General features: G+C 33.7%; 1 protein-coding gene across 1 annotated transcript in view; it reads right to left on the bottom strand.

Moving 5' to 3' along the window:
- The window catches only part of LOC150095391 (protein DENND6B), a 480236-nt gene that overhangs the window by 320693 nt on the left and 145014 nt on the right, over positions 1 to 14529 (bottom strand). Inside the window, exons 9-10 of the mRNA XM_090410571.1 lie at positions 7896 to 7956; positions 7749 to 7810 (exon numbers count right to left, since the gene is read on the bottom strand). Of these exons, the coding sequence (XP_090266697.1) occupies positions 7749 to 7810; positions 7896 to 7956 (123 nt within the window). The remainder of the gene's footprint in view (positions 1 to 7748; positions 7811 to 7895; positions 7957 to 14529) is intronic.

Below are 14529 nucleotides of genomic sequence, written 5' to 3' on the forward strand. Positions count from 1 at the left end.
CCTAAGAGGTTGTTTTGTAAAGTCTAATTTTTGTTTCCAAGGTCAATGAGGGGCAATTTCCATATATTTCTTATATTCCCGTGTTGATTGAGAGCTTTATATTTTCTTAATATTATGTCATTTACAGTATTATTTATATTTGTGCCTAAGTATTGGAAGTCTTCTACTTTTTCTAAAGGTTGGTTCTGTAATGATGGAACCTTGTACTATATTTGTGAGTATTTTAGTTTTTAGTTAACTGTCAATCCAAATATTTTTGCAGCTTGGCATAGTTTGTTGTTGCACCTTGGATAAATATGAATCTATTAATACTATATCGTCTGCATAGCTGAGGTAATTGAGACAGAGTTGTTTATTGTTGGTTGTTAATGTTGCACTGAATTCATCCTCACCCATCCTGAAAATGTAGTCTAGGGTTATTATATGCAATTATTGAAAATTTTTCTGTCAATTTCACATTGACAAGAACACAGGCATGAAAATCTTGATAACGTGCTGCAGTTGCTTCATTAATTTTTTTGGGATATCATAATGATAAAGAATGATAAACATGTTAATTCTACTAATGGAATCAAATGCCTTTGTGAAGTCTATGAAATTGAGGATAAGAGGAATATTCTTGCCTTTAGAACCTTCCAAAAATCTTACACTGTGAATGTGTTCTAATGTGCTTCTGTTCTTTAGGAATCCTACTTGATTTTTCCTTAACAGTGGGAAATATAAGGTTCTATATGATTAATAATCATTTTACTGTAAAGTTTTAGAGCTATAGCTAGTAGAGTTATTCCACGGTAATTTTCCGGTTTATTTGGGTTTCCATTTTTTTATGGTATCAGAATGATTATGCCTTCTTTCCAATGGGGAGGTATTTCCTGAGAGCATTACTGCATATATTGAGGAAAATATTCTGTCATTGGTCGGCACCGTGGGGTATGGCTTCAACTGTGATTCCATCAGTCCCTGCGGCTTTACCTGTTTTTTGCTTGCTGAGTGCTGTTTCGAGTTCATCAAGAGTGAAGTTGTTGCAGTTTATAGGCATTTCTTCACTTATTTTGATTCTGGGCACTGGAGTTTGTGAAATGTTTTTAATGTTAAGTAAATTTTTAAAGTAGTTTTTTCCATTCTGATAATTCATTGTCTTCTATAGTTTTACCATCTTTATTTTTAATTCTTAATTTTTTGGTTCCTTTCTTTGTTACTAAGATGTTTCACAATCTGAAAAGCTTCTTTGGTCTTATGGTTTCTATAATCCTCCAAAGTTTGACATGTTTTGTATGTGGGAATCTTTTTAGGGACTCATATGCTTGGTTATTTATTATCTCGAAGTTTTGCTTTATCTGTTTACTGCTGAGTTGTCTCATTCTTTGCTTGAGGATATTTCTGCGATTAATCAATTTTATGAAATTCTGTGACACCCAGTTTCTGCTGGTTTTGGGATATATTCATCCAGTGCTTCTGTTGCAGCTTCTTTCATTAAGTTATTGAAGTTATTATTTTCAGTGTTATTATTCGTAAGTACTAGGTTTTTTAGTCGTTTGCAAATGGCTTCTTTATATTTATTTTGGGTTGAGGGATCTTCTAAACTATTCCAATTTATATATTTTGTTGCTGTTTTCTTTGAGTTGGTAGCTGTTAGCTGAAACTTGATGTGAGCACTAAAGATTCTATGATCTGAGTTAAGAAAGAGGGCTCTACAGTTCTGTTTACAAATTTACAAATATGTGATCGAGTTAAGATTTTGATCTATTTGGATGTCCATTTTCTGTTTGCATGGTGAGGAAATTTGGTATGAAGCATGGTATAGTTGTGGTCATTGCAAAGTTCTGAAAGCAGATATCCATTGTGATTTGTTGTGTGGTGATATGTATATTGTCCTGTATTTCTGGTGGATCCTGCTAAGTCTGCTCCAATTTGTGCATTAAAATCTCTGCCTATTATGTGGCAGTTGTGCATTGGGAGGTTTGAAAGATAAGTGATAAGTTCTTCATAAAATTTTGATTTGTTGTCTTCTTCAGCAACTTCTGTGGGTGTGTATACTGAGATAATAGCTGCCTTGGGATTTGAGTCCAATGTTATGGAGAATATTCTGTTTGAAACTTTCTCTATTGCAGAGATTTTATTATATAATTTTTTACTGATTAAGATTCCTTAAGCCATGTTTTCTGCTGAAGAATTAATGAAAGTCTATTTTTTGTCTGTTGATGCAGTTTCATTCCAGTCCATGTCAGTTTTCCAGTGGTGTTCTTGGATACAAGTTGCATTTATATTGTCTCAGCTCCTCTGCATAGCTCAAAGAATTTTTCACATTTTAAGAGTGCGCATATGTTATAACTGGAAACAATTCAAGGTGTTTTCCAGAGTTGGGATTTAGAGGGCTTGCGCTTTTCCTTGCGACTGGCTTCTGGGAAGGCTTTTGCCAGTCAATATCATCACTCTCAAGGTGGAAGGAACAGGACAAGCTCTAGATTTACTTGTTCTGTTTCCATTCGTAATCATTTTTGAATCTGCACGTCGGGAGATTAGCCCTAATATACTCCACCTGTTGGTCTGGGAGAGATATTCATTTCCCTTTGACCACCTACTTCTGGGAGGCTGAGGCTTTCCCCAATCCACCACCTGGGGGTGACATGCCCTCTAGGGAATTACAGGCTTCCCCCTGTGTCTACAACCAAGTGGAAAGAACTGCCAGGGTAAGTCCACTCTCCCCTGCTCTAGCCAGCTTTTATTTTGAGCATCTAGAAGACATCCTTTTTTCATCCATACACCCCTCAACCTTCATTTTGAGTTCAGTATGTTGACATTTTTGCTGTATGGCCTCACAATAAAGAAACTTTACTAATGTTTTCAGCTACTATAAATACTTTACATCCTTGTATCAAATTCACTATAGAAATTGAAAAAGACAACAAATTATCTTTTTTGGACATTCTTCTTATCTGCTCACCATCGGGTGATTTAACCACATCAGTGTATCGGAAGCCCCACTTCACTGGACGCTGCATTCTTCAACAGTCTGCCAACTGTCCTTCTCAAAAGACAGGAATTATAAAGTCTTTAATTCAGCGAGCTAAGACTAACTGTTTGACTCATCAACTATGGGAAGAACTCTCAAATATCAAACAATATATGAAATTAAATGGCTTCTCAGAAAGGACTACACAACATCTCTTTCACTCCTACAAACCTAATTTAAACAGTAAGGAAATAGTACGTCAAGTTCCAATCCCATACATCTCAGGTGTTTCAGAACCAATTTCCAGAATGCTGAAAAAATATGATTTAATGGCTAGTTTTATACCTATCATAAATTCTCAACTTATTTCCTCTCTTCAAAAGATCCAAAGCTCTCCAATGTCTTTCCCAAGTATATACCAAGTTCCATGTGACTGCCATCTATCCTACTTTGAACAAACTGGACACTCAACAGAAAAGAGAATACAAGAACATCAATCCTATATTTACACAGTAAATCTGGTAAATCTGTATTGGCTCAACATGGAATAGACATAGACCACAACATCCTTTGGTGTGAAACAAGCCTACTACATTGCTGACGACACAAATTTGAACATTTATTTAAGGAAAGTGCTGAAGCCTTGTTTCACTGCCCCAACTTGAATCAGAATGACTGCCTATCATTATCAAAAATATGGAAACTTCTGATTAGAATAAAATAATGCATCATTAAGTTTTTTTATTTTTTTTATACTTGCTATTAAAACCAAAAATGGTATTTTATGAAGTCATAAGGTTTCAAGAAACTAACAAGATGATGTATCTATCTTGTATTTACACAGTAAATCTGGTAAATCTGTATTGGCTCAACATGGAATAGACATAGACCACAACATCCTTTGGTGTGAAACAAGCCTACTACATTGCTGACGACACAAATTTGAACATTTATTTAAGGAAAGTGCTGAAGTCTTGTTTCACTGCCCCAACTTGAATCTGAAGAGATTCAAGTTGGGGCAGTGAAATAAATCTCTCTCACGTGCAAACACACACACATTCCAGTTATGATTAATCTTTTCCTCGAACATAACGTAATGCTACTGGAAATATAACATCACGCAGCTCATTCTATTTCAAATAAATCCATTATTTGACCGAAATATGTGGCCTTTTAATCAAATAAATATTACCTTTGCCTTATGTTTTCATGTAAATAATTCATAACCATGGCATAAGTTTCTATAAAAAAAAGAATAGCTTAGGTTGTTGCATGGGGATGTTAGGGTAACAATGATGCCACTTACTTCTAATGAGCTGACTGCTTCCTTCAGCATGGTACTGAAAACTTTCAATCAGTAAATGCAACCACTCAAGCTCCAAAAACTTTTACTAAAGAAAGTTTGTAGTAACAAAGTGAAAAATGAAACAGCAGTTATATATTTCTGAAGAGAATATACTAACAACCTATTGGCACCAGTGACAAGTTTACACATTACGTGAATGACAGTAATGTATTAAACAGAATACTTCCATTAACGATAGCCATGAAGTCTGTAGAATAAGCCTTTAAAAATAGTCCAAGATTCTATAAGACGTGCTCCACTAGAAGCAAGTATTCCTAGAGCAAAGGTTCAGAAAATTCTCAAAACAAAATCACACCAGTGAGCATACATGATTCAAGTTCCACCAATATTGCTGGAAGAATGTAAGCTTTCTGCCATTATTTTAATCATGAAGTAAAAATTGCCTCATTTATTGACAATTTACTGTTAAGTAAGTAAGCAACAGTTCATAAGTGGCAAGGTTAATCATCATTGTTGACATATTTAGGAGACACAAAAACAACAAGAAATTTTGTAAACATGAAATTCTAAAGTGTGCGTGTGTTCTTGAAAATCACACATAATTGGTCCATTCTGTTTGGAAAGAAATGCTGCAAATAGTGAGCCTTATATGAACATACTGCAGAATTATCTTATCTGATGTGATAAAAATTGATCGACAGCACAGTTTAAGTAATATGGGCAATATGCCACAGTGTGAAATTTTTAAATGAGATGTTTCCTAACAGATGGATTGGATAAGGCAGGCCAAAAGCTTTGCCCCTCACTCCCTAGGCTTGTCCCCACTATATCTTTTCCTGTATGGGACATGTTAAAACTCAAGTATAATCAAGAAAGCCATGCTCCATAAGTGATCTTTGTGCTAATAACAAATATGATCAGTGCTCGAACTCAAAAACTGCAGAACATGTTCAAGATACTTCAAAAGTGTGCTATGCTTTGTATCCAAAACAATGGTAGATATGTTAGCAATCTTACAATTAAATATTCTAAATCTTGAATAAATTCCCTCTGTTATATTTTGCTGGTTGTATGTATCTTAAAAAGAAATAAAGTTATTAAAAATTCAAACTGCTAGATCACTTGTATATGGAAAATCATTAGTACAATATTACTAATACAATTCACAAAGTAAATACTCTTTCATAATCAGCAGAATATGGAAATGACTTCTTTTCAGTTCAACTCCAAAGGTAAAACTTCTTTTTTGACCATTCAAATCCATAGATAAAATCTTATTTTGTCAAAGTGCAATAAGCAGTACTCCATCAATATAGTTTAAAAGATTGCAGGAAAAAAGATTGCTGTTACAGTGAAAAAAATTTGTCGATAGCCAGAAATTTTTCAAATGTACAACAATTTTTTTCCTGCAATCTTTTAAACTATATTGATGGAGTACTGCTTATTGCACTTTGACAAAATAAGATTTTTTTATCTATGGATTTGAATGGCCAAAAAAGAAGGTTTACCTTTGGAGTTGAACTGAAAATAAGTCATTTCCATATTCTGCTGATTATGAAAGAGTATTTACTAAATATGGCAACAATGATCAAATGTTCCATGATATAAAGTAATGGTAAGGGAATAGAAGCCAACTGCAAATTCATGTTTATCCTTACAATTTAACTGTTACAATAAATTCATGGAAATGAATTGATTGCACTTGAATATATGATAGTTCATCATATAGCATGTATTTACTCTCAAACTCATGTCCCTTGGTGGTGAGAAACTGCATAGTGTACATTTCTTATACCTCTCCATCCAATGTTATTATCAGAGAATGCTTTTACAACTTTATTCCAACTAAAGAGTTATCTCCTTAGCATCAAATATGCAGTTTCACAATAATGGATTCACACAGGAACTTGAAAATTAAAGAAAACTAGCAAATAAACAAGATAAAAAGTACATGAAAACCTCACTTAACACGAATTTGATATGTGTGATAATCAGTTAGCGCAATTGAGTGAAATTATACTATTTCCCGCTTTAAGTGAGTGATTAATCAGTTAACGCAATTTTTATACATTATACGAAATTTTTTGTCACCAATATGCAGCGAGCGGAAAAGCTGGAAGTCATTAAGAGACGTGAAAGTGGAACTAGTAATACAATGATTGTGTGAGACCTGGGATAAAGCAAGTCTGCAGTTTGGATTATATTATATAAAAGCAAAGAATATAAAGAACAAGAAAAGTTGCTGCTGCTTCTTTAAGCATGCAGATTATCCAAAATAGAAGCTATTTATGATCGAGATGGAGCGTCTTCTATCACTCTGGATTGAGGATCGTAACCAAAAAAGAATACCTCTTAGTACAGGGAATATTCAGACAAAAGCTCTCAATATTTTTACCTCACTGAAAGAGACCAAATTTCAAGAGGAATGTGAAACCTTTACTATGAGTTTAGGATGGTTTGACACCATTTTAAAAATTGAGCTGGACTGCATAACGTAAGAATAACTGGGGAAGAATCTATTAGTGCTGATAAAAATTTGTGGCCAAGTTTCCTGAAGAATTGCAAAGGATAATTCAGGAGGGTGATTATGATGATCAGCAAATATTCAACGTCTATGAAATTGGTTTCTTTTGGAAACGTATGCAAACAAAAACTTTCCTAGCTAAAACTGAAGCATCTAAACCAAGGTAAGCATCTAAAGATCGTCTTATGCTTTTATTAGGAGGCAATCCAGAAGGCAACTTTAAACTCAAGCCTATGTTAGTTTATCGTGCACAAAATCCAAGATCTAACATTATTGAGGAAATCAGCACAAGCTGAAAATAACTTGAATTTAATGAACTGGATAATGAAGATGTGAGTAACTTGCTCGATTCCCATTCAGAACAGTTAAGCGAGAATGATCTCCTTCAACTAGAAGAACAGCGTGCATACAAAAAAAAAGAAGATAAGGAGTGCAAACAAGAAGAGAATATTATGACTAAAAAGCTAACTGCAAAAGAACTTGAGCCAGTTTTAATCACATCGAGTATGCTAAGGAAATTTTGTTTGATGCTGATCCTGATATGGAACAAAGCTTCAAAGTCCACCGAAATCTTGATAAAGCAATCGCCAGCTATCGCAAATTGCATGACAAGATGAAAAAGTCGAGCACGATTCAAACATCTTGACTTATTTTTTTTTTGTAAAATTAGTAGCTCAATCAAACGTTTAGACATTAAATAAAAATTTAAGCAACTGATTTTTATTAACTTTGATGATTTTATCCTTTAACATAGCTTATACTTTTAACTTTTTTTTCAAAATTTACACTGGATGAATTATAATTATTCTTATGGTTTATTGTATTCACTTACCGCAATTTTGCTTAGCGAGCATTAATTAATGGATTAATTAATTGCGTTAAACGAGGTTTTCCTGTACTGTTTAAAGCTATTAGTAAGAAAGCCTTTTTAGATATGTAAGAAATTGTCGGTTCATGAAACTTACTTTACTAATGCTTGAACTACTTCTGAACAAACAGTAGGGGTCGAGGACATAACAACGATAGGCTATAAAATAAAACGGTAATGTGAACATTATAAAAATATGTTATAATTTTTGTTAAAAATTTACTCAAAAAAAAACAAAGTTTACCTCATTTGTAACTACCAATTCCCATAGTAACTGTATGTGAGAAAGAACAGGCAAAAAACACCTGAAAAGATTCAAAACTCATTTGGTGATGCTTATTTCAAGAATATCTAAATATATTTATAATGTAATGAGAGAAATTATAGATCCAAAGGAATATTGTCCATTTTTTTATTATATCAAAAATGCTTAAAAAAATAAACTTTATGTGCTGATACGTGGGCAAGTATCAGCACATAAAGCCCAAAATACCTGAGACAGATCAGGATTTACTCATCAACAATATTATTACCTCCAGGGAGTCCAAAGACTCATTGAGGGATGGCACCTGCTCTACAGCTCTCCGTCTCCACCACTGAAGGTAGTTGGTTGAGACGGAGAGCTAACCACAACTACCTTCATCATCTACACCAGCGCCATCTACTGCCAACCCACACTATTTTCACAGACAATCACAAACATCCATGCCCACAGCTGGATTCGAACCCGCAGCTTTTTGGTTGGAGAGCAGATACAATAACCACTCGGCCAACCAGGCCAGCAGATATATCAGTTATATGATCTGTAGATTAATCTCTATGCTTCTTTCTTCTACCCAGTGCAACAGACTACTTGAGCATGAGATTTTTTTTACACTACACTACAGTTTTCACTGATTAAAAGATGTCAAGACATATGGTGTTATTCTGCTACTTCGAATATCTATTCATGCTAGTAATCTGATGAAGAGAAAATTAAAATTACTTTTACACTATAAGCTGATCTGGACAGAATGTAAGATTATATGTTGCAAAATGGAAGAGGTAAAGAAATTATGAAAAGCAAAGAAAAAATGTGGTTAAATAAGCTATATGGAACATTTAGAAGAAGCAAATAAATAAGATGATTATGCACAAAGTAAACATACAAATAAAAATTCTTGCAGATACAGAATAAAATCAAGTAAAATATACAGTAGAGTAGATATACAATTACTAGTAAAAACCCAAGTAATGATTTAAATTCATAAATTAATCAATGCAAAAATAATCCATTATATATAGTGGAGTATTAAATGTACCTTTAAGAATAAATAGAGTAAACACACCAAATTCTATTGAATATACATTTCTGAAAATCAAATTAAAAAAGAAAAAATATGGAAATTTCTGTAAACTATGATAAGAAATATATGAAAAAATTACTAAAAATTATAAAATAATAGTTACCGGAAACCTGAACAAGCAAATAAAGAAGAAAATTAATGAACAGTAATGCAGAAAAACTTGAAGACCTAAAAAATAAAACTTAACGATTATACAAAATATACCTTCTGAATGCATTTTAATGTGAAACCAAGATGTCAAAATTTAATAATGGATAATTTCATTATTAATGAAATTAATAATTTCTTGATATCTTTAATTTATAGTATAACAAAGCGAAAAAACTTCCAACAATTTTCTCTAATCCAGAGCATTTTAATAATAAGGTGCAATACCCTTTGACTACTCGCACATGAAAAAATGACTTCTGCATTACTTCAATCTTAGTATCACTTCTGGGTCTGGCTCCCACTGATGAGACCTCAATAAAGTTGAAACCAGTCTGTGTAGTGACCCTTCCCATAATGCGTAGCATTATACATGTCCACAAGGAGATGGGCTTTGCATTAGGAGATACTAAGGCAAGTGATGTGAAGTCTTGGCTTCTTTATACGAGTTGCCCCAGTCCTGAAAATAGTTCAGGCGCAAACTTGTTTGGATAAAAGATTAAACCAAGAATATAATTTCTTGGTATCTTTAATTTATAGTATAACCAAGTGGAAAAACTTCAAATCAGTTTTGTTTCTACATCATGTGAAATTTCTGCAAACTTTAATTTATTTGTGCAGTTTTATTAACAGATTAATAACAGATCCTTGATTATAAACACATGAATATCCAAATATTATACGTGACGTTCATGAAATTCATCTCTATGGAGTCTAAGAAAGCTACTCCACATTACACAGCTAGAAAAAAAGAATATCAGTAGTGCATTGTAAGTGGTCATGGTTTGTTTGAGAGAAGCAGTAATGGACTGCTTACCCATGGTTCAGCAGGATAAACCAAGTGAGGAGTAAATGGATAAGCAGAGATATAAAAGCAAGAGCTGCAGAGGGAACAAAGAAAAAAAGGTGATCAGCATACTCATGAGCAGTACAAAGTGCAAGCATCAAGGATAACTAATATAGTAAAAAAGGCCAAATCAGATTATGAGAGAAAATTAGATAAGCAGGTCGAAGTAAATCCAAAGGAGTATTTTCATTATGTAGCAAGTAAGGACTATAATCACTGTCTATATGGTAGGAAGGTGATATGTGCAAAAGAAATAGCTGAGTTGCTGAGTGATCCACTTTGCCAAGGTGTACCATCCAGGTGGAGATATTACAATTGACAATGTGAGATTCGGATCAAAATTGAGGTAGATGAACACGAATATTGTTTTTCAATATGCTGAGGTGATCAGCATATTGAAAAATATGGTCAGCGGGAGTTGATGGCACGTCAGCTCATGTATTACGTGAATGTACAAGAGTACCGGCACTTATGAAGTTGTTTCAATTTAAGTCTCAGGTTCCAAGGTGATGGAAAGAGGGTAAGATAGTTCCATTACATAAAGGTGGCTCCAAAACAGAAGTAGAAAACTACAGACCAATTAATATCTCAGGAGTGGTTGTTAAAAAGTACTGGGAAAGTTGGTTAAAGGTAAAATCCAACAGTAGATAGGAATATAACATTACAGTGGGCAGCAAAGCTTTGTAAAGAATAGGTCCTGCTTTAGTAATTTATTCACAATGTATAATAAAGTGACAGCATAGTTGGTAAAGGAAATGGCTACACCATGATACTGCTAGACTTTGCAAAGGCATTTGACAGACTTACTTTTGAGAGAAACTTGTGACATGAAATTAAAAAGTATCTACATGTTGGCACAAGAAAAATATGTTTAATATACTGCCAGATATTTCAGTTTGAAAAGAACAAACTATCATCAGTGGCTAGACAGAAAACAGTTTTTTACAAGGTAGAATATAAACAATTGATCATTCAAAATTAGAACAAGCCACGTGATGTTACATTGGTTAATTAAGAGATTATTATATAGAATTTAATCCTGTTTATAGAGATGATCTCTGTTCAACAATTATTTTTTTTCTCAAGTGCCTTTATTTATTTATTGCACAAGGGTTCACACCGATTGGTGCAATGATCTCTTTTTTACTATTTTTTTCAGAATCCAAAAAATCACTGACTCAAGACCAAAATACAAAATAAATACATTTAATAAAACAAAAACAATATATATATACACACTTCAAACAACTTTACATAACTATAACTACAGAATTAATTGGATCCAAAGCCTTTTAAAAATAAACTTACACTTATTTTGACTAGACTAGACCAAACACTTTGTTTGCACAATGACAAAATGTTCTCCGAAGACTTATGACTTTATTCTTCATTTTCATAGGATCCTTTCTCATCACTCATGTAGCACACATTAATTCTTCCTGACTCAATTCTGTCTCCTTTCCAATAGAAATAATAGTTAGATTCGGCATCCTTAAGACAGATGAAACTTCCTAATCAGCATTACTCGAAACTTCCTTTAGAACGTAAATAGCAATTTCTTCTTTTATTCACTAATGCTTATTGACGGTCTTAACTCTTCCACTTTAAAAACTCACAGTTCTATGATTCCCTTTTCGGAATCTACTAAAATTCTTCCAATTAGCTTTCCACGAATATTCCTTTTATTTACCAATACACTTCATGGTTCCACGATTCCTTTTTCAGAATATACTATTAATTTTCCTCCGACTGTCACATAAAAAACTCCATTTCCTTCGAATCTAAATATCTGCTGGCCTGTGTTATAATTTCCTCCCAAACGCTGTCTTGTTTACACCCGTTACTCTGATACCAAACGCTCTCCTTGTCAGCTGTCAATCACACATCAAACTTCTCGGTGAGCATGCGCACTCCTTGAAACTCCCTGAAATTGGTAAGCAAGAAACTAAATACAATGGTTGACACGGTGTCTCCGTTAGCAACAAGAGAATGTCTTCATAAAACACAACTATTCAAATCCGGTAAGTACATAAATTTTTTAAATGCTTTACATATCACTTTGACAAAATAATTTCAATAACGGGCACATCGCAAGTGCCGACAATGCGTGTTATGAAACCAAAACTAATAAACATACTAACATAAACAATATGTAAAAATATTCAGAATTTTAAATTATGATTATTTTTACAACATCGTTAATCACGATATCATTTCACTAAAGAAAGGCAAACAAGAGTGCAGAATAGTTACATGTATAAATTTACAATGTCATACAAAAACTTCATCTTTTTCCCTATCACATATTAGGCCTAATGGCCTGTTACAGGATGCTATCCTTAGCCCTTCTAAGCCGTACCTGTCCAGAGGATAAGGTGGTTAGCCCTATGCCTCCTGGTGTGTCCTATGTCTGTAGATATATGTGTTCACAGGGCCGGTTTGCCTGCTTGCGGGAGGAAAAACCCCAGATAAACTAGGGAGAAAAACCCTGCAGTCCAAACCCAAGACTGGCTAACTTGGCTATGTCTGAGAAAGATCCTTAAGCTCCTCACATCATCAGTGATGGGAATTGAACCCAGGACACTCCTTTCCCAGGCATATGGTTGCGAAGTGCATAGCTCGGCTAACCGCGTGGACTAAAAACTTAATTTATAAAATCATACTAAAGATATCATTAGGTCTTCATTCAAAAAATAAAACAAATTAAATATATAAATCAATAAAAAATTAAATAAATAAAAAATTAAAAAAATTAATGTGTTATTGGAATCAAACTTTCCCATATTTTTGACATAGATAGGCAGTCGTTACGATTCAGGTTAGGCTAATGATATCTTTAGTATGATTTTATAAATTAAGTTTTTTCTATGACATTGTAAATTTATACATGTAACTATTCTGCACTCTTATGTTTGCATTTCTTCAGTGAAATGATATCATGATTAATGATACAACATCATGCAGTTCATTCTAATTTTGAATGATCAATTGTTTGTATTCTACCTTGCAAAAAACTGTTTTCTGTCTAGCCACTGATGATAGTTTGTTATTTTCAAACTGAAATATCTGACAGTATATTAAATATACTTTTCTTGTGCTGATGTGTAGATAATTCTTAATTTGACAGACTATCATATTAAAACTATTAAAAATTTGGAGCAAATGGGAATGGATATGAAGCTAGTAGCATGGATAGGGGTGGCTGACAGAAAGACACTGAGGGTGAATGAGGGTGACCAGTGGATTACCTCAGGGTCCTGCACTAGAGACACTACTCTTTAATTTGTATATTAATGATATAGGGAAAGATTTAAGAGGGGGGGAGGGTTGTTTGCCGATGATGCAAAACTGGGGAGCCAATAATTGATAAAGGTGATGTAAATATCCATCAGATTGATTTAAATAAATTGGCACTGTGGGAAAGAATAATGATTGTAAATTTGATTGGTGCAAAATATAAAGTTATGCACTATTGAAAAAGTTACATACTGTGTATCACACTGATGGTACTGGATTGCAAGAAACCGATGAGGTTATGGACTTGGGTATGATGGTAGACAGAGAGTTGAAGTTCAGCAGTCATACTGCAAAAGTTGGTAAATATCTCAAAGTATTACTTCAGTGATGAAAAGCATGCTAAAAAGTTAATATAGAGAAGTTATTAAGTTAAAGAAGCAGTCCTGAAAAAGAAGAAAGCATAACAAAAGTTCCTAGCAAATCAGTGAGCAGATGCAATAAAAGAATATAAGACAAATTGAAGAGAGTTAAGTTTAAAAGTAGATACAAGTCATGGGAAGACTTTGGTAAGAATATAAAAAATATATATCACAAAAGTGGCAGAACGGTCTGGAGGCTATTGAAAAAGCTTCGAAATGGAGGAAAGAGTTCTGTAAAAGAATCAAAGAAGATAAAAAGGTGATATGAATTGAAGATAATGCTATCCCAGATGTCTGGAGTAATTACTTTGAACGACTGTTGAACAAAACAAGAAGTGACAGAACAAAAGTAGAAAATTTTCAAATGCAAACAGGAGTAAGGCAGAAAAAGCCATAAAAAACTTGAAATGTGGAAAGACAGCTAAAATATATGATATTTGACCAGAAATCCTTAAATATGGAGTTATAAGTTTTGCAGTGGCTACACTGCATAATTCAGAGGGCCTAGTCAGAAGGTTAAATTCCAGATGATTGAAGTAGAGTTCTGATAGTCTCCATCATAAAAAAAAGGGGATTAAAATAATCTGAGAATTACAGAGGAATTTTTCTACTAAGTATTCAAGATAAGATTTTTGCAAGCATACCAGAAAAGAGGTTAACAACAATTGTGGAAGAGAAACATGGAGAACATGAAGCTAGGTTCAGGGTAAACAGAATTGGTTAAGATTGGATTTCCACTTTATGACAAATAGTCGAGAAATTGTGGGAATGTAACAAGGATCTAGACATAAGATTTATATATCTGGTAAATGCATACGAGAAGGTGCCCAGAGAAAAGGTTTTCAAGCAAATCACCCCCCCCCCCCCCCACCCCCCCCCCCC

The sequence above is a fragment of the Typopeltis vanoorti genome, chromosome 20 (assembly GCF_054136105.1).
Source record: "Typopeltis vanoorti isolate ZY-2024b chromosome 20, IOZ_Tvanoo_1.0, whole genome shotgun sequence".
Classification (NCBI taxonomy): Eukaryota; Metazoa; Arthropoda; class Arachnida; order Uropygi; family Thelyphonidae; genus Typopeltis; species Typopeltis vanoorti.